Source organism: Pollicipes pollicipes, unplaced genomic scaffold (genome assembly GCF_011947565.3).
Source record: "Pollicipes pollicipes isolate AB1234 unplaced genomic scaffold, Ppol_2.1 Scaffold_4881;HRSCAF=5763_pilon_pilon_pilon, whole genome shotgun sequence".
In the NCBI taxonomy this organism is placed as follows: Eukaryota; Metazoa; Arthropoda; class Thecostraca; order Pollicipedomorpha; family Pollicipedidae; genus Pollicipes; species Pollicipes pollicipes.
Window position 1 is genome coordinate 36,747,338 of NW_023596576.1, and position 20,780 is coordinate 36,768,117.

At 51.1% G+C, this 20,780-nt stretch overlaps 1 protein-coding gene across 1 annotated transcript in view; it reads left to right on the plus strand.

Moving 5' to 3' along the window:
* The first annotated feature begins 383 nt into the window (after positions 1 to 383).
* Positions 384 to 20,780, plus strand: part of Sobp (Sine oculis-binding protein) — a 32,532-nt gene continuing 12,135 nt past the window's right edge. The window contains exon 1 of the mRNA XM_037223423.1: positions 384 to 437. Coding sequence (XP_037079318.1) covers positions 387 to 437 — 51 coding nt within the window. The 5' untranslated portion in view covers positions 384 to 386. The remainder of the gene's footprint in view (positions 438 to 20,780) is intronic.

Consider the following 20,780-nt stretch of genomic DNA (forward strand, 5'->3'; position numbering starts at 1 on the left):
CCGCGACGATATAATAAAGTGGCCGGGCATAATCGCAACCCATCTGTGTCATATCACACTGCATGGAACGCTTCGCTCTCGCCGTTTGGACGCACCCATGGCCGCACCAGCTGGTGACGACGCCGACGTTCGTCTGGACAGGCCGCTGCAAATCGCGCCATGCCCCAGCCGGCTCTGCGCGGCCGGGGCAGGAGCGCGTCGCGTCGGACGCGATGCCGCGCGCCGGCCGTCGCGCCGTGCGTGCCAGCTCCGGTTTCAGCCGTCGCCGCCGTCGTCCCTGAATCATGCGCTATAAACGTCCGGGGCGCGCGCGTGCGCGGCACGGCGTCGGCGTCGGCGCGCGCCGGTCGGCGGCGCCGCCGCGCGCTGCCGCCACCGTCGCCGTCATGGCGGACGCCAGGTCGCTGAGCACGGAGCCGCCCGAGCAGGACATCCAGGCAAGTGCACGCGCGTGGCGATGTGGCTACTGCGGTGGCGCTGGCCACGGTGCCTACCGCCGCGCTGGTGAAGTCAGAGACAGGGCCAGGTCCCGGCCGGGGGCTGGGCCGAGCCCCGGACGGTGGGGGCGTCACGTGCCGCCCGCCCCGCCCCTTTGTTTGCTGGTCGGAGAGCGGCCAAGGCCAGACGACCCCACATTTCTCGACGCGCATTTATTCCATGTCTATCTTCATGTTTCGCATTTCATGGAGTAGATCACGGGGGACTCCCCGTGAACACCGTGCTCGGGAAAGCTCACGAGCTTTGATAAAAAAAACTCGAACAAAGACGGTGGATTTTTGTGGGCATTGGCATGACATCAAACCCCAGGTGATTAAGTGTGCGGGGGTTGGGAGAGGAGGAGTGCTCTACATTTGTATAAGGTTTTTAATTGGAATAGCCATCTTGGAGATTATTCGGTACTGTCCGCAGCTCTGCCCTTTTAAGGCCTAAACACCTCTTGTTCCTTAGCCACACGCTCTCAAAGGTGCGGAGGCTTTTTTGTGCAGACTATTTCAAGATCATCCATGACGGCATAATAATGCCGTTCGAATCCTGCTAATACATTGGCCATACGGTGACGAAGGTCAATACAAATATTATTAACGAGCGGTCCATATCCGGCGTTCGTGAGCCCGACTTCCAAATATAACGTCCGTCAATTGGCTCTCAATCAATGTTGTGTGAGGTACGATGACGTAATTAGTCAATGAAGTACTGAGGAGCACATTTCTTGAATAAAAATTGTGTTGTCTTGATCAGTCTTTTCCATTTAAAAGCATACCAATAGTTATAAGTGAGTTTCTGTCATGATATTTGATGTTTGATTCAATATCTTCAAATGTGGAGCATTACCTTTAAGCCATGCGTTAATCCATCATGCAGCTTACGTGCCATCCTTTTCTTGTGCTGTGAAATGGAATAAACAAGGCTGTAACGGACAGCATGTGCTCCGTAGGTTCATACATACATTGTACATCGTAGTTGGGATCACTGGTCCGCTCTACTCCTTAACCTCGTTTTGCTCCTATCTTGCATGCTCATAGATTTTGTGTGATAACTTCTTATTCTTCCAAGAACAGCTTAATGCATTTTGCATTGGGCTGCAGGTAATATTAGATGTTGTGGCTGGCTGGTATCAGGACGTCTGACAACTATATAAGGGGTATACGAGAGATCTTGGGGAGGGGAATGAGGTCAGATAAATCTCGTATCGTTTTTCTTTGCGGCGCTTCTGTTTGCTTTTCCCGTTCCGCCGTTGCTGGAGGCAGCTGGTGGATTGACTGCATTCGTTATGTCTTACTTACCATTTATCATATTTTTCATCTGCGTTGTTTGTACCAATATCATGCGTAACTTGCCCTATATTGAACTCGTTTCTCCATTGTAATGCCATTGAATTTGGCCTTCGTAGGAATTCTTGTTGGCATCGATGGAAGGCAGTATGAGCACCTAGGCAATCAGATAAGTTTTCCTTTTGAGGTCTAACAATAAAAAACGTGTTGTTTTTACTCCCCTAAGTGTCATGCGAAAAAGGGGCATATATGTGTCATCCATGCTCAGAAGGTTCCTTCAATCACCGATCGTCGCACTTTGATCATGGCATTACACTACTGATCTTGGCATTGTACTAATAGTTTCACAGGCCTCTTTCTAAGCCGTCCGGGACATTTTTTCTCCACTTCCATTCCGCCGTTGCCGTCCAAAAAGGTGCCCTTGTCCGTCATTCACCAAGACCGAGACACCCTGACGGGAGCCCCCGAGGAGCACGCGGCCGTTGGGAGGGCGTACGAATGGGACACACCCCGGGAGCAGTCAGCCGTGGCGTCATGTCAGCACGTCAGGACGCACCTCGGGGGCAGTCAGCTGTGGCGTCATGTCAGCACGTCAGGACGTGCCCTGACGGCAGCCAGCCGTGGCGTCATGTCAGCACGTCAGGACGTGCCCTGACGGCAGTCAGCCGTGGCGTCATGTCAGCACGCCAGGACGCACCTCGGGGGCAGTCAGCCGTGGCGTCATGTCAGCACGCCAGGACGCACCTCGGGGGCAGTCAGCCGTGGCGTCATGCGAGCACGTCAGGACGCGCCCTGATGGCACTCAGCCGTGGCGTGTTGTCAGCTTGTTAGACTGCCCTAAGGCGGACTAACTCCAGCCGAGCTGACGGAGCTCACCCAGACTGGCACGCCGCTCGGTGTGCCAGCGGGGTCGGCGGCATGTGTGCGCCTGCACCCGGTCTCTGGTATGCCGCAACCGAGAGCGAATTTTAGAGCAAAGACTGGGCTCAACTCGTGATAGGACTATTTTGGTCTTCAGAATGTGGGGTCAGGGGCACGCAGCGCCGTCAGCATACAGGATGTCGACCCAGCCTGTCCTCGGGACGTGCGGGCCACCGGTTACTGTGTTGTGTGGTATTAGCCAGCATGGTCGATACGGCCCACAGCCACGACCAACAGCTTGGCGGCAGACTCGGGGTCCGGGTCCATCACGGGCGCCACCCGGCCGTCTCCGTCGTTAGCGACGGTCGGCAGGAAGGCGGGACACGTCAGCTGACGAGACCAGGTTAAGCCGCTGGTAGGGAGCAGCAGGCTACGGCGACTGGTTGGCAAGAGTTGGAGCTCCAGGACAGGCTGACTGTAAGAAGTTTGGAGACCGGAGAAGACGCCTATCAGCATTCGCGAAGCGCAACCCGCGCAGAGTCCGCTCGGTGATGAAGACCGGGATGAGTCAGGCAAGAGGCCGATGCCAGAAGAACGCCTAGCCTCCCAGCTAAATGTTCTGTGTGTGGGGCGCGGGCGTGAGCACGGACACTCTTACCAAACGATCATGGCGAACGATGAGCGCCCTACCCGCCTCTTCGGGGCGCACGCGGAAGTTAATGACGCCAATCTTCTCTATAACAACGGCCCGCCGGCAAGGGTGCAGAAACCTGTAGCATTGGTGCTTTGGGACCATCGCTCGATGTGGAACTTGCTCACCTACGACAAAATTTAGCAAATTTGACTTTTAGTAATATGCATGCTTGTTTGCACCGTGACGGGTGTCTGACCGCCAGAGAGCAGCCGCATGAAAATGACGCAGCGGTTCACGCAGCCGGCCAAAATATTGAACAGTACTCTTTGACCGGACTTTGCTCGGGGGGGGGGGGGGGGGGTAATCTCTACCTCGGATTGGTTTCTTGGTTTAGATGAGTTTGTACGGTGAAAACCCGTAGCCTTGCTTGCTTGAGCGTTATATGCCAACATAAGCAGCGCAATGTGCTCATCGTAACAGGCGTGCGATCGTCACCGATAAATTAAGCAAACGTTAAAATGACCGTCGTAATGTTCCTTTCCACAATTTCATTACCACGGGATGAGCGCTGGAAACAGTCGGCTTTGCGATATCCAAGCGCTTACATGTGAGCTCTAACACCTCCCTCACAAGACACCCACCCGGGTAGGTGTGCACTCTCACTGGGCAGCCAAAGCGAGCTATGAACTGGTCAACAAAGACCTGTGCTACGCTGGCAGCTGACGCATTCTTTAAGGGAAAGACTTCAGCCTGCTCTGTGAAGAAATTTATCATAATTAACAAATACTTTTTCCCCGTAAGGATGACCGGTAGATTCGTGGAATTGTCTAGACTAGAGACGCCACTTTCTCCAAATCAGCTAGCGATCCAGCGCGCAAAAGCCCGCTGTGCTATGATGATGAGCCGCCATTAACCCGCAAGTTCTAAGTAAATGAAATAAACAAATAACTTCTGCCGTGGGCAATAACCTTTTCATCCTCTGGAGTCATCTGCAGCAAAACAGTACGAACACCTGGGCAGGGTGTATCACACTCGAGAATAAAGTGCCCCCCCTCCCCCCCCCGTCGTCAAATGAGGGCAGGGTGAGCACGGAAGCCTCTGCCAGGGCGGCTTCCTTTAGCCTGCCGAAAGCCAGCGGACGCCCGCCAAACCACTCGAACCGGACGTCCTGGCTGTAGAGGCGGAGCAAGGGCCACAAATGACAGCGTGTCCCTCGATAAATACTTTGAAATAGTTACTTACAGCCAGAAAACTGACCATTTGCTGAGCCGTCTTCAGAACTGGCCAGGCTATCACGATCTGCACCTGGACTGGATCTGGTGCCATGCCCTCACTGGACGTCACATGGCTTAAGAGGATGACCTTGGGAAAACAGAATAGGTATTTCGCCAGGTTCGATGTTAGACCAGCTTTGTACATGCGTGAAAGCACTGCGTCCAAATTCTCAATCATCTCATCGAAGTTGTTACCGCAGACTATGACGTCATCGAATTGACACATACATTTATCGGGAATAACGTCATCAAGACAATATTCAGTAGTTTGACAGATGTGAAACTAGCGCCGCTCAGACCGAAACCCATGTGAGTGAATGACTAGTCTTTTCACGAAGTCGCAGTCGTGGCCTCGTGCTGGTGCTCAGGGTTTATTTGGCCTGATATTTATTTGGCCTGGTAATGTGTCATGTCCATGTCTACAATGGTAATAAGAATGCATCCCTTCAGACCCCCTATGACTGCCGCTATTTTAGGAATGGAGTACGCAGAAAGGGCTGTCACAGCTTTGAGACGCCGCATATCACATGTCGCCCTCGCCTTCCCGGACCTCTTGCGGAGCACACAAATAGGCGACGCTCACGGGCCGTTCGCTTCCACGAGGACTCCTAAGCGGATGAGCTCGTCTAACAGCTTCTTCACTTTCTCCTGGAGAGGAGGAGGTATGCGGCGGTGAGGCTGCCGGAGGGGCTGCATTTCCCGTGCTAATGTCGTGCCTGACGAGGTCAGAAAGTCCTGTGGGGTCATCGGACATAATTTCGTGACGTTTCAGGACGGAAATTGATTTAGACCGTCGGAAGGCGGACAGCCTCGCGCCGCCTGTGTCAAGTATGTTATCAAAATCTGCTGGCGCTGGTGGAATCCGCGGGAGAGCCCAAAGGCTATTCAATAAAGTCCATCTCTATACCCCCGATAAGTGTGTGGTAAAGGAAGGTTCGGTCGTCGGTGTCTTATCCGCGTCGGTGTGATGTTGGTCGGTAGACAAGGAATTTGTGTACTGAGACGTATCTGCGCCTTCTTTCCCAGCGATAATAAGCGTCAGCGCGAAAATGACTGCACCGGCAAACTCACAGGAGTGTGCGTGGCCGAAAAGAACCTACTTGGTTCCAGGAGGCACGGAAGCATCGCATACTAGAACGACGCGTCCGACTGATCTATATTTTACAGCCGAGGAAACTGAGCGCACCGCCTTTGCCGGGACACAAACCAGGCGTCTGTTCACCAAGTCAGTAAAGCACGGGACCTGCTCCAGAAAGCCTAGGCCTATCAGAATGGAACGTTCCGTCCTCGACTTCTTGAAAACTGACTTCAAACTGACCACTTCATACTTGAAACGTGGTGTGACTGCCCAGGCTGAGCGAAGGTCTGCCCGTTAGCCATCCTTGCTGCGCCACGTGTTTCACCAACAGAAACGCCTTGGAGGCTGTCCGCAAGCGCTTCGTTAACGAAAACAATGCTAGATCCAGGCTCAACCACATACCTATATTTTACACCTGTTAGGAGAGCATCCAAGGTTAACTGATTTCTCAGATGGGGAAATTCGCCTTCTCTTGGAACCCTATGAGCCGGTAGTGCACCCCAACCTACCAGTGCTGTGCACAGCGTGCTGAGTATCGACCGGATCATTTTCTGCGAGCACGTGGGAGCTGTGCTTTCCTGGTCAATGGTCTTCGGACGTGTGAGGAGCCATGGGATGACCCGAGGCGACGGCGCCAGACACCTCAGACGTGACAGCCTGCTGTAAAGAGGTGGTGGAGTTGACAGTAGATTCTGCGGGAAGTGTGGCAGGAGCAGAAGAGGGCGGGGGGGGGGGGGGGGGGGGAGACGAGCGGACCGCCGTGTCCTTCATGGAAGTCGAGGGCACTGCTCCAATGCCTGAATTACTGCTAGCGTTGGAAGTGACTAAAACAGTCTGATGAGGCACTGAGAGAGATCCAGCCATTTTACCGACGGCGTATGTGACAACACCATCATCAGATGCAATATCGGTACCGCTGAGTACGGGTTGAGATGTTGGTGAGACGCGGAGAAAGCCGCGTCAGTAGCATCAGCGGCATCCGAAGTCGCACGAGGCAACCCGACCTCGAGAGCGTCGGCCGAACTGGCAGCAGCTAACATGCTCGAATAATCTAACAGCTCAACCTGTCCGCTCAACCGGAATAGATCCTGAACAAAATGCTAAAATATTGAAGCCAAAACGGGAGTATCACATGGAAATGTATGCTCTCGCATGGGGAAAGGTCAGTTTTACTCATGTCACGTTTAAGGTTCTCAGAAACCGGTTCAAAGTATGGGGTACAGCAAAATGACGTCTGATTTTTGGAAAAAGTTGAGGGACGTGAGCGAGGAAAGATGTCTTGAGTCAATGAACTGCCAAATTAAGAAATTAACAATTTTTAGCTGAAACTGTTGCCTCGGAATATCTCCTCATTTAAATTTTTTGAATTTAAGGTCAGGATGGAAAACCTGTAAGTAAAGCTGAGTTTGTGCCCCGGAAAAATGGCCGTCAATATACGCGAAAATGCGACAAATTTTGGAACGCTGCTGAAAAAACTCGTGCTAAGACCGGTAAAAGCAGGTTTTCGATGCACCTTAGTGTGTAGATAGCCGTCTTTCTTGCGCACGAGAACATTAAAAACAAATTGTTTGCTGACTTTTTTCATCGCAAGCCCTACGTTTTGATGCTTACTTTTTCAGAAATCGAGGAATAAATTGGCGCGAGACCGATCTGTGAACAGGAGGAAGCGATTGTCAACATACCCACGATAAAAGAAAGTAGCGGTTTAACGAGTGAGTATGTAACAACTAAATTGGGTTTATTAAAGACCTCTTACCCGTGAAGGCACCTGGGGTGGTGCGCCGACTGGGGGCCCGTGAGTACATGGGGCCTCTGGTCCGTCCATCACCAACAGTAGCGAACAGTCGGCTCTGTGCCGGTCTGAGCCTGAAGGCCCAATTCCCAAGCAGGGACAAGGCCGGGCCCCGACATAGATTGGTTGGGCCATACAACAACGGGGGGGGGGGGGGGGGGGGGCTGTGGCGGCCAGGGGCCGACAGTGCCTGGCAGGGGTCCTTTCTCGGCCAGGGCTCCCACATCGGCCAGTGGCACACCTGCTGAACAGGAACAGAGGTGGGATCTCGAATGTCAGAGGGTGTCTTGCGTGTGTCCCTCTAGCGATGAAAGGGGACAAGATGATTTATGATGAGAGCCCGCAATGAGGCAATGGAAGGGCCCTGTACAAGTCAGGGCTCTCAGTACCGAACGGAGGCCCCTCTACCCTATTTCAGCCAAGGGTCCATGAAGCCGAACAGGAGCTTCTGTGCCAAGGGATCTTGTTGCATCACTGAAGGCCCCTTTGCCGATCCGAGGCCAACTGCCCGGGTCAGAGAGCCCTTTGAGTCAGGGAGGGGACCAACGTATGAAATATCCCTTTAATGACCTCCGGATCAGCCAGGCGACCCCACGTCTGGAGACAGTAAGGGGTCTTACGCGAGTTCAACCCAGTCGATTTGAATGACGTGAACAACTCAAAACGTCGACCCATGCTTGTCTGAGAACGCCCATCCTTTTGCAGAATCATCTTGTGAAACGAATCAGATAAAATGTTTTGAACCTATGCGCTCGCAGCCTCAGGGGCAAGAATAGCCATGGCTGGGGTTGCAGCTTCCATAAAACCGAACGGCGTTGGCCGCTGCAGTTAACACCAGGCGGCGGGTGCCGGGCGCTCGAGAACGAAATAATGCTTCCGAATATCTTTCAAAATCTCTTCGTGCCAATTAAAGATTTAAGGGAGTGTTTCACATTTGTCTGGGGGTTTGAAGTGAAAGCGTTCTTGAAGATTTCGCACGAATTCATTTCCTAAAGCGTTCAAATGTAGGTGTTTTAGATACGTCATCATTTTCGTGCATCCGTTAGCCGCCACTTAGTGTTAGCTGGACAGCCGACGCCGCGGCGGCCCATTGGGACTTCAACGCCGGGCGTTGAGGTTGTGAGACTTGTAAGCGTGCATGTGCGAAACTGTCGTACCTGAATTTTCTCATTAATCGATTCGGATGAAAGTTTTCTAAATCTCAAAAAGTGGCAGCTCTGGTCCAGATTTCCCAAACGCTGATGATCGTACGTACGGCATCGGTGTTGATCAAATTTGGCTAGGGAAAATGACTGAAGATGGAGCATAAATGCTATAGATATAAAATGTTGATACTGTCAAAAGATGAAATATTTTATCGCCAATTGTTGTCATGATACAAAGGTGAAGAGTCCTTGTAACGACTCGAGGGTGATTATCTCACATAAATATTATCGTTCTCACAATGTTGCATGGTCGCCACATTTCCTGGAGGGCCCTCATGACACGCTTGTGAAGTGCCGTATGTTGACGGCGACGATGACATAACCAATGACGGATAAGGATAAACCTGCGCGTGATTCAGGCTACAGTGCAGAGCACGCTGCCCGGAGGACGGTCGCTGCCCTCCTCCCCATCCCCCTTCTCCCCCGCCGCACATGTCCCGCGAGGTTCCTGCCCCAGCCGCCTGGGATCGTGTTCGCCTCCTGGCTGATCAGTGAGTGGTGCGCTGTCGGGGGCGTCCGTCGGACGGAAGGGAACCTGCGGAACTGTAGCCGACAGGGCTTAGCGGAGCAAGCAGCTGGCGCCATCTGACGGGTGAGACATTTGCTCAGCAGAGCGGGCGCGCAGTCCCACATGCCACCGCCGCGGGGTCAGCCGGGCCGACGCGTGCAGTGTCGCTTTGACGGAAGACACGACAGCTCTCGTCGCGCCTCGGTCGTCACGAGATCTAACCGTGTATTGCATGCTTGTGGAAATGCACTGGGAGTTTTGAGCAACGTTAAGAGCGTTGCTAAATATAACGTTGGGCGATAATGATAACGATAGCGATAACGATAACGATATAAGGTGATAACGTTTAGAGGTTCTATGAACGCTCCCAAGCATTGCGGGATATTTGAGCAAGCGTAACACATGGGCAAGAGCTGAGCGCCATCAAAAACGGCTTTGAGTGCTCCCACCGACACCACCTTTTTGTATTACTCCTTGTGCTTACACACAGGTACACGATATCGGTGCCTAGGCTGTTACTCCAGAAGCTTGTCCTAGCGCAGTATCAGGGCACCGGGACGTTGTTGACAATGCTGGCGCGTCTCTGGTAGGTACCAGGAAATGTTTGTCCGCATATTGAATTCCTCGAGAACCAGTGTCAGCCAGACCTGCCCTTGGCCGATACTAATGCATCTGCCAGATGTCGCTGCCTGTATCAGTTGAAAATCAAGGATTGGATTTCACGAGTATGATTATAGGAAGATGAAACTTGGGCACGTGACGAACAACCACACGTACGCACCGGACGCACCCAACGTAAGGTCGCACCGCACGCACCGGACACACCGGACGTAAGGTCGTACCGGACGTTCCAGACACATGGTCCCACAGGATGCACTGGACGTAAAGTCAGACCGAACGCACCGGACGCATCAGACTTGAGGTCGCACCGGACGTAAGGTTGCACCGGACGCAACGGACGTAAGGTTGCACCGGACGCACCGGACGTAAGGTCGCACCGGACTTACTAGACACATGGTTGCACAGGATGCACCAGACATAAAATCACACCGGACACACCGGACGCACCGGACGCACCGGACGCGCCGGGCGCAAGGTTGCACCGAACGCACCGGACGTAAGGTCGCGCCGGACGTACTTGACACATGGTCGTACAGGATGCATTGGACATCAAGCTACACCGGACGCACCGGACGCACCGGACGTGAGGTTGCACCGGACGCACCGGACGTAAGGTCGCACCGGACTTACTAGACACATGGTCGTACAGGATGCGCTGGGCGTAAGATCGCGCCGGACGAACTGGACGTCGTGCTGGCATATGATCGTACCGGACGTACCAAACGTAAGGTTGCACCGGACGCACCGGACGCAAGGTCGTATCCACTTTACAGATCAGCAGCGACGCACGCCCTCGCATCGTTTGATAGCGCACAAAAGTGGACGGAAGGATTCTAAATTAAATGCACGCCGTGATCTGCTTTCCTCCTCGCAGAACAGTGCGCGTCGCTTGCTGCGCCGCTTTGGTCGTGCGCTGCGCTGTCAGCGTGTCTCGGTCCAGAAGGCGGGTCACGGCGCTGAGTCCGGTGATGCCATGACACCGCCCGTGATACGGGCCGGTGAGGTCAGCGGGCCACTCGCCGCCCAACGTCCACAAGGTGACCCCGACGGCCCATCTTCCCCAGTCCTGACCCGAACGGCCACGCTCCTGACCCCGACGGCCCACCTTCCCCAGTCCTGACCCGAACGGCCACGCTCCTGACCCCGACGGCCCACCGTCCCCAGTCCTGACCCGAACGGCCACGCTCCTGACCTGGACGGCCCTATTCCTGATCCCACGGTCCTGCCCCTGCTCAGGGTGGTCCTGCTTCTGACATGACGGCCCTGCTCCTGAAATGACGGCCCGCTCCTGACTTGGACGGCCCGGTTCCTGACCTGAACGGTCCTGCTCCTGACCCGGGCGGCCCCGCCCTCGACCCTGACGTTCTTGCCACCAGTTCGCGACGCCACCTGAGCCGGGCATCAGGAGCCGGTATCGCAGCACCGTCACGTATCGCCGGTATCGCAGCACCGTCACGTATCGGTAGTGCCGTGTTCTGCTGGCATGACAGGTCGTGACCGTTGTCCGGTGGTGAGACGCCGCGTCACAGCGCACCGGGGGGTGTTTCCGTCCGGCCTGGTGCGGCGAGGCCAGCCGCCCTGTGCGCTGATTTCGCCCTCCGTCCCTGGAGCCTGGCCTTGATCGGGAGGCAGAGGCGTGGCCAGGAATTCTCGACGGCTGGACCGTTATGTTCCCTCTTACCTCTCTGACCGAGAACGGGCTGAGATGTGATGCCTCCTCTCCCGTGCAATCCAGACCGTACTGTTCCATCTTCATCTCAGCTGCAGCCGGATGGGCTGTCCGAAGTCGCTCCTCCCCACACGCTTCCCGCTTAAATGACCGGAGCCACTCTCCTCTGATCGGCGTCGTCCCGGCTCTTCTATAATGCATCCCCGGACGAGGCCATACCAGACCAGGCCATTCCAGGCCAGGTCAGGCCAGGTCAGGTCAGATAAGGTCAGTTCAGGTAAGACTAGGTGAGGTCAGGTCTGACTAGACCAGACCAGGCCGGGCCGGGCCGGGCCGGGCCGGACCGGACCGGGCCGTGCCAGGTCGGCAGGCCGACCTCGGCGCCAGGCGGCGCGCTGGTGCCGCCCGGGCCGGCAGCCCGTCGCCGGCTGAAAAACAAGACGTAATCGGAGCCGGAGCGTATTTACCGGCCGGCTCTGGTGACCGTCCGTCTCCGAGCGGCTGTTGACACGGCGCGGCGGCGCGGCGGCCGGCGGGCGGGCGCAGTCAGCCGCCGCCCGCCGGCAGGGGCCCGTGCCGCCGCCCGCGCTCCGCCCCGTCCCTCCCGTGCGACGCATCCGGCCTGGCCGCCTGGAGCTCCAGCTGGCTGCAGGTCAGATCTCAGCTGCGGCCGAGACGTCCGTGGACGCGCCGCCACGGCGTCCCTGGGCCGCGGGATTGGTGTGACGCCGTACTGGCGCCCCTCGTGGGTGTTATGGCGTAGACGGCTGAAGCTCCAGCGTGCGTCCAGCGCCTGACTTCGCCGGCGACTTCTGCTCCCGCTGTTTGCGCTGTCTAGTGTGGATGTGTGTCTGGCCCGGCGTCCTGCTCATGCCAACCATTTCGTTATTGAGGTGATTTACAAAAGACCGAGGGCCATTTCAGCTTAGAAATCGTGATAAAGTGATACACTCGTGATATAAAAAGATAAAGAGAGAGAGAGAGAGAGAGAGAGAGAGAGAGAGAGAGAGAGAGAGAGAGAGAGAGAGAGAGAGAGAGAGAGAGAGAGAGAGAGGGAGAGAGAGAGAGAGAGAGAGAGAGAGGGGGGGGGAGGAAGGCGTTCGTGTGTACATCGATCTGTCTGTACTTGATGTCGTTGTCTATTTGTGGACACTTGTCTGTATTACCTCCACAGGAATAGTAGGATCCCTGCATCCCTTTGGGAGGTGTTTGCCCTCACTCATTATTTATTTTGGCCTCCTCAATCTTTCACCCAAATCACAAAAGCCACTCAAGACCGCTATAAACCTTCAAAACGCCTGCGGCTTACAGAAATATGGTTTTCTCCCGCTTCCCCATCATCAGTGAATCTCATTAGATTCTTCTTATGGGCACAGAGGAAAAGTGGGCAGACGAGAGTGGGTGTGTTGTCTGAATTCGGTACGATTGAAGAGAAGCGTTCTTCTGTGGCGCTCTGACCCCGACACTTTTTCCCCAAATGCGTAGGTCATTGGTTATGATCGATCAAAAAACATGCCGAAACATGGATGTGTGGCCCCAATATGAGTATACATAAAGATATGCAATACATGCTTACTGTTTAACTTGACAATTAACCCTTATTTAACCCAAGTAAGATGCAAAAATGCATATTAGTGGATCGCAAATCAGACACAAGGGGCTCACAAGTTCATTGAATGTCCTGAGCTGTTATTTTAGGCGGATGACTCATGCAACGTTATAAAATGTTTGACTGAAAGTGTTGTAGGAATGTTATTGACGAGGGCTAATGTGAAATGCGTTCGCTTTATATTATTATTGCTCGATTTGAGATCCACGTTTATCATCACCACTGTGCGGAAGAACCTATCTTTTTGTAAAAATGGCCTTAAGACAAACAAAAGCAGTAAGTCACGCAGATATTTAGTACGTGATAACCTCATGATCACTGAATAAGAAATCACGCCGAGAATCATGTCCTTTACATGCAGCGTTCCTCATTTACATCTAATCAGAAGCCAAGTCTAAGAGTACGACTGCATGAAGCTTTGGGAAAAACGAAGCAAGGGAAGCGTCGCGAAGCAATCGCAAGTACAGTTTCATCAGTGTCAGCAGTGGCAACATTTCCTCAGCAGCTCGTTCGTTAAAGGAGGTCACCAAAAGCCGAGTTTTCAAATTCGTTGCAACATTCAGATGGCGCTCTGGTCGAACCGCACTTTCGTTTATCTGATGCCGTAGGCAGGTCGGGAGACAATTTCCACGGCTATTTAGTGGACAGTATTGAAAGATCTTTACTGACTCATGAAATAAGAATCTCTTCTGACTTCAGCGGATTAAGTGCATATCCTTAACCGAAATCACAGTAAAAATGTATCTCATTGAGTCTTGGCGGATGCGTCTGTAACGCGTGTGTTATTTTTTTCGTGTTGACACGCAACTGCAATGTCAAGAGAAAATAACTCCGAAACGGTTTAAAATCAGCAAAAAAGCAATTACATTTTAGTGTTCACGCCATTCACATCTGGTAGACGACTTTGAAACGCGTGTGCAGCAGGGCTCAAAGGAAAATGTTGACGTCTGGTGTTCCATATACCAATGTCTGAGCAAGTGGGAAAAAGGTGTACGTAGGGAAGTCAAAGCGACCAATCAGGGCTTAATTAGATCGATAAGTCTTACGAGCATCTACGTGCTGTCAAAAGCAAAACCGCTGTAACCCCAAAGAGGATCATTTCTCCACAGCCCATGATGGTCACCGGGTCTCACGTGATGAAATACCTCTTTCAAATCGGATTTTGCAAAAAATAAAGGATCATCCTCACGGAAAAATATGGTATTCTTTGAACATTCGTGAACTGAAACTTTTACCTAACAAAGTGTTTCTTCATGGACGTATTTTGTAATCCGTAGGTTTTTCAGCGTTGTGACACCGCTCTTTTTTTGTAGTGGGCAAGTTCAAACTATGGGGCTCAGTGTAGAGTTGTGCACGTGTGGATGCTGTAGCGTTTGTGAAATTGTTTACTCTGGTGCGTCTTGGTGATGCCATTTTTGTTTAAGGTTTTGTGTGCGACCAAGGGCCGTGCTCGAAAATTTATTTGAAAAGCTGCCTGTTTCAAAGCTGGATGTTGTGAGGTCATCAGCACTTGTATCATGACTGACTAATTAATATGCCTTACCTTTGCGCTGTGCTAAACAGCCTTGAAATCCTAATGCTTACTGATCTGACTGAAGTCAGCATGTTCTAATTCAAGGACAATTGTAATGGCTTAGCCAACCATGGACTTGTGTGGGCTTCCAGTGACTACTTCCTTTAAGCATGAAAGCTTTTTGAAGACAACTCACACCAATGGCCCGCGACATTGTGACTACCTCTCCTGTCACACGTTGTTACATGTGTTACAACGTATTTAGATTCATCCGGGATCAGACCAAAACTAGGTCACAATCAGGCGATGGGAGGGAATGTCGGATTCCTGACCCTGTTTAATGTTCATGCATGCGTTTAGGGACTGTGGTTTGTTTATAAGTCCTGATATGTGCTATGAGCTCACGATGGTTAGAAAAACATTCCTGGCATCCTACGTCAAGTCACGACATCGCAACTTACATCTCTACACATTTTTTTTAAAAACTGTTTTCCGTGTGTCCGTGATATACCTGCGTACGACCTTGAGATTTTGGTATTAGCGTACGGCATTGGCCTGAATTATTACGCCGTTTGGGCTTTCTTGCATGGTCGACTTCAGTTTGTGTGACAAGCTCATGACATAGCAAATGCTTCCTCAGTCATCATAACGCACGTTAATGTGAACGCAAGCTTCGAACGCTGAAAGCTGCTTGTGCAAAGTGTATCTTTTGAAACGTTAAGTTGAAAAGGCTGTGATCTGTGACAAATGGAGTGTGTTGAAATATTCATGGTTTATCTATTTAGCAAAATATTTAATCATGGCAATATTTAATTGCCACGATGCCCCTGAACACAACGCACTTCTAATTCCAGAATGACCCACACCTGCTACGGCTGCTAGCGTCCTCTCGCGAGGTGTGTGTTGAAGCGCGGAGTGGGGGTGGGGGGTGGGGAGGGGGACAGGGACCTGTACTTTCCGATTCCCAGACCATGATGATTGTATGAAAAACACAAATATTGAAATGTAATGATTGAGTGAAAGACACTAACCTAAATGTCTGGCAATTTCCAACAATTCTCGCCATGTAGCGTGTGCTTGGACTATGTTCAGTGTCCGCACATGCGCTTAAAATATTTGACGTGACACCCGATAGATTTGACGCCTGTTTCGTGTGTGAAAACAATTCCTAATTTTCAGTATTTGGCGACTGAAGGTTAGGCCGTATTGATGAGCCACATCGCTCTCTAGGGATCATTAAATCCATTATTCTGGTCATTCCAGGTCACAACAGTTTGCCGCAAAATGCAGTGATAGCTCACTGCAGGATAAATCCGTGCATCCAACATAACTTCATAAACCGATTCCTACATTTGGCCCCAGTTTGCCGCATAATACATAGATGCCTCACTGCAGGATAAATTCGTACAGTCAACATAGGTTTATAAAGCAATCCCTAAATTTAGTCTGTAGAACACATGCCCCAATTCAGACGAAACCTGTATTCACGTTCTTAGCGTACTGCCCCCCCCCCCCCCGCTGAAAACATGTATAGCTGAACAAATGTTAAAAAGCACGGGTTTCCCCGAATTTCCCGCCACTTTATTCCCAAAGTGACGAGGGCAGGACGGACCGTTCCGCGCACTGCGGCGCGAAACACTTTCGCCTCTAAATTCTGCTCTTGCCTGGCATTGCGCAATCAGATGATAAGGGTCAGGACCCGCACAACAAGCACTGTTAAGTGTGAAGTCTGAGCCCAGAAATTCATCGATTCAAACGAGTCAGGATACATCTTTAAAAGATCGGGAACTGATCGATTTGTTGTCTTAAAGTATTCGTTATCGATGCCACTCGTGCCCACGTGGGAGGTGGTGCCAACAGTGCCGCTGGATCTATTACCCTTTAAGTGAGACGCGATCGCATTCGGCGTATACTATTACTTCGATATGCATATTACGGTCGCATTTAGCTATTCATTTACGACGATGGTGGTAATCTGGTATAATTAATATGCTGTAACACCCATGTCCTGATAACCATGCCATACTCTGCCATCATTTTCGCTTAACAAAGAATCGTGCCAGAAATATCGGCAGGCAAGGGTCTGCACTGACTTGATGAAAATTCATCACGAGATGACATGCATGGAATGCTTAGCCCATACTCTTTTGCACCTCGAAATAACCTCGTATTAATTAACTCTGCATTGTTACTGCAGCGATACCGTGTCGTTTTTGCTCCCAGCACTAGAAATTACGCGTGTGCACTGCTAACTTCCCGCCAAGGTAATAGATGCGACCACTGCAGTGTTCGTTTTTGTCCTTATGACGATGGGCACTGAAATATTCCGAAATGAATGGCATGCCATTGCTTTGCCACATTTCACTCTTCCGCCTTTTGAAACTTCCAGTCGTATGGTTCGTCTAAGTTCGTCTAAGTTCGTCTTCGTCCAGCTACGGGTTTATTCACTGACAGCCCATGAAAAGTACTCAAATCGGGATCCACGTGACTTTAATGTGCAGTTTTTTTTGGTATCGTCACACATTGACCCTCCCTATGGAATCGCGTCGTTATGGCATGGAGTTCGTAGACGGCGCAATCGCTTACCCATATAATTATATCAGTAACATTCCAGGAGTGGATCCCAGAAGGGGGGGGGGGGACGCAGGGGCTCTAAGACCATTCGGGGTCAAAAGAAAAATAATGGTTTCATAAGATATTCTTTTTCATTTCACTTCTTTCAATAATAGGAGGTGTTGAATATTTAAATAACCAACTCAATAACATATAATATGTATGTACATATATTCTTGGCATCAAGTGGAGTCTAAGTAGTTTTGTTGCTGATGTATAAGTAGTAAACGGAACATAGCAATATCCGCCGTCCAATAAGTCGTCAACCAAAGTGATGCCGCGATTTTTTTGCGACAAACGGTTTAGTATGTATTGTACACTTTTGGCCACCACATGCATATCTGATCAACGTATCCACGTTTGGACCCTTCTGGTAACAGATTGTTTAGACCGTTTGATGAAATAAGATCACTTGTGCTATTGGCGCTTATATGTGTCGCTTCAGTATCTTCAAATGTGAAAATTCCTCATAAGACTGACAGATTTTCACAAACTTCTGTAGTTTTCCGCATGTGGAGCCCATCAAATTTCATAGCAAAGAGACGTCTCGCGTTGATATCAGGTTTGTTTAAGTACGTGTTTAAACCGCTGGTCCCAACGGCTTAAGCACATCGGAAGCGCTCGACAAAATCGTTCACGACGCTCACGCAGCCAGTTATGGGTGTCGCGGGGATCTGTTATCTTTCCACTGCTTCGGCCTCAAAAATCGCCCGCGGCTACCTTCCACAAACGGGGTCCCTTAGGTACTCCGGCAGATAGGAGAAAGGTGACAAGTCAGGGATCAGCCGCCCGCTCCATCATAAACGGGGTCTCTTAGGTGCTCCGGCAGATAGGAGAAAGGCGACAAGTCAGGGAATAAGCCGCCCGCTCCACTCAAGTCGGTGGCTGATCACCAATGTCACCGACATAAGCCGGGACATGCACTTATGTTCGAAGGAACAATGGGGTGTCAAACTAGCAATCAGAATGGACTTTTCGGTTACAGTACCTATTGGGTCGATCATGAGGGCATGTGATGGCCGGATTCTTAGATTGCCGAATTTCCACGATTTCCACTGGGCTTGGGTTCGAATCCCGGTTGTGCTATGGCCCCTAAGCGCTAAAATGGCCACAGTCGATGGCGTTCCATGAAAGGGTCGTGACCACTTGCGTCGCTTTCTCGTAAAAAAATGAAAAGAAGACACAAATCGTGTTGCGTTTGATGTGCAGAGACTTGCGTAATACTTCGCTGATTCATCCCCTGTTTGTCTAGGGAATTTTTCTTTACACGGTTACCATTTTGCAAATTTTTGGCCTTCACATGCACGACATTAGAGGTGCACATACGGACGGAGTGCCTTGATTCTCGCATCGCTTTATTCAGGAGCGCCGCAGTCAAAGACAAAACGAGAATGGCCAATATTTCGATTGTTCCAGTTTTGTGGGGATTTAAATCTTTTGTAACGATGGTAGTTTTCTGCATGGCTAGATGAAAACTAAAATTAACATTTTTCAGACTCAACTTTTTACGGCAATCAAATTGCTAGCATATTTACGCCCTCTCCCATTCCCCCGCTCTGGTTTGATCATTTTGAGACCAAAACGCATCCTACCGTGATCGATTTCTTCCAAATTCAACCATGGCCTGGCTCCGCCGGGCACGAACAAGCGGATTTTTGCCGACTCCGGGATTGCAGCCCGCGCCCTTTTAGCGCCTGTTCTTTTGGTCCCTATTGGTTTGGCTTAGTGCGTGCCTGGCACCGACGCGTTCGGCCGCTCGCCGCTGAACAAGCACGATACAGGGGGGTATCTGTCTGACTGGCAGCCTATGGTGCTTGCCTGGCCGGCAGCCCATGGTGTCCGCCTAGCCGGCAGCCCATGGTGTCCGCCTAGCCGGCAGCCCATGGTATCTGCCTAGCCGACAGCTCATAGTGTCCGCCTAACCGGCAGCCCATGGTGTCCGCCTAACCGGCAGCCCATGGTGTCCGCCTAGCCGGCAGCCCATGGTGTCCGCCTAGCCGGCAGCTCATGGTGTGCGCCGAGAGGGAAGGGGCACACGTGCGTTTTAGAGCAAGCAGAAACGTTGGTTGTTGGAAATGCTTTGGATAGCTCAAAGGCAAGGGGCTTGCGATCTGAACATGAAGCATGACCTTTTAGTTGCTCCTCTCGCATTAAATTCTGTCGGTGCTTTTTCGATGAAATATGCGTGCATCTTATAATGTGTGTTCCCGTTTAGTTTTGTTAGCATCATCATCGTTCCGCACCAGTTATACAAACCTGCTCGTTATACTACATATAATTTAATGTCAACATCGTCCGCTGAATCCGTAGATGCACCCGCTGGTCAACAAAAGTCCCTAACCAGTTATACAAACCTGCTCGTTATACGACATATAATTTAATGTCAACATCGTCCGCTGAATCCGTAGATACACCCGCTGGTCAACGAAAGTCCCTAACTGTTACCACCCGTCAATGGCCCATCCCCAGTGACGTTTTTGCTCGACGATCGACGTCCGACGCCTTCTGGCAAAGTCCAAAGCTCCTCGTCCTTGAATGGGTTGAGGAGTTCGCAATCGCCTGCGAGTATTACACGAAGCAAGATCTCGCTCTCACTCGATGTGAACATACATGTTTCACATGTCAAACATACTAAACATACAAGTCACTGCCCACTTAAAGGAAGACGACCATCGCGTCACCTGTTAGGTCATGGCAGATGGTAAGACATTTGCTAGGCCGTGGACAGCAACTGAGGGCCTTGTGGTCCTGAAAGCCTGCATAGAGGTAGTTAACAACAATATTAACACAGCAACAGTCAAGCATATACAACACAGAAATGCATTTGAAAACAAGCCAATGGGCATGACGCTGATTCAAGGCCAAACTCTTCATTTTTTTCGTTTTTTTAAATTGTATGATATCGTTGCCTCTGAAACAGTTATGCTATAACTTATGTCATTTTGGTGAATCAAATAGCGCACATCCCCTTTCATGTCGCACGCCTGTGGAGAGTATTGAATGTCGAACCTTGGCAGGCAAATCAGCTTCCGGCGAAGGTGCCAATGATTTCGTTAGGTTCTACAGTTTTAAAACACGCTCGGGCAGCCTGATTTTTGCCTTCCCTGAAGGATGTTCCAAAGTAAATTCAACGGCGGTTTGTAGACACACTGAGCTTTGTATAGCTGTAGGCAGTGCAATAGCCGATCTTTTGGTTAATCAATTCATTGTACCTTGTAAGGTCGCTGATATACGGCAGGTCAAAGCCAGACCGTGTTTGTCAGCGCAGGCGATTCCCATGGGAATTCCTATAACATGACGCGGCAACGGGTGTTAGACGAAGCCATACATTTCCGAGGCGATTTCTCAGACAATGTACCACACAAGCATAGGATTGCGACTAATTTCAGGAATCCTGGGTAAGGTATGAAGTTCAGACTAAGACAGCAAACTTCTTGCTTTTTTACCGGATATTTTGTATTATCGGATAGTTTGTTGCCCTCGTTTCAAATTTTTTGATTTAGGGACACCGACAAATATATTGTGTAGAATTCATTAAGGTCAGAGGTGGTCACTGCCTAAAATGACCCTGGTCAGCATTTTGGTCGCAGAAACATGACACCTAGCGTAATACTTGAAGAAATCAAAATCC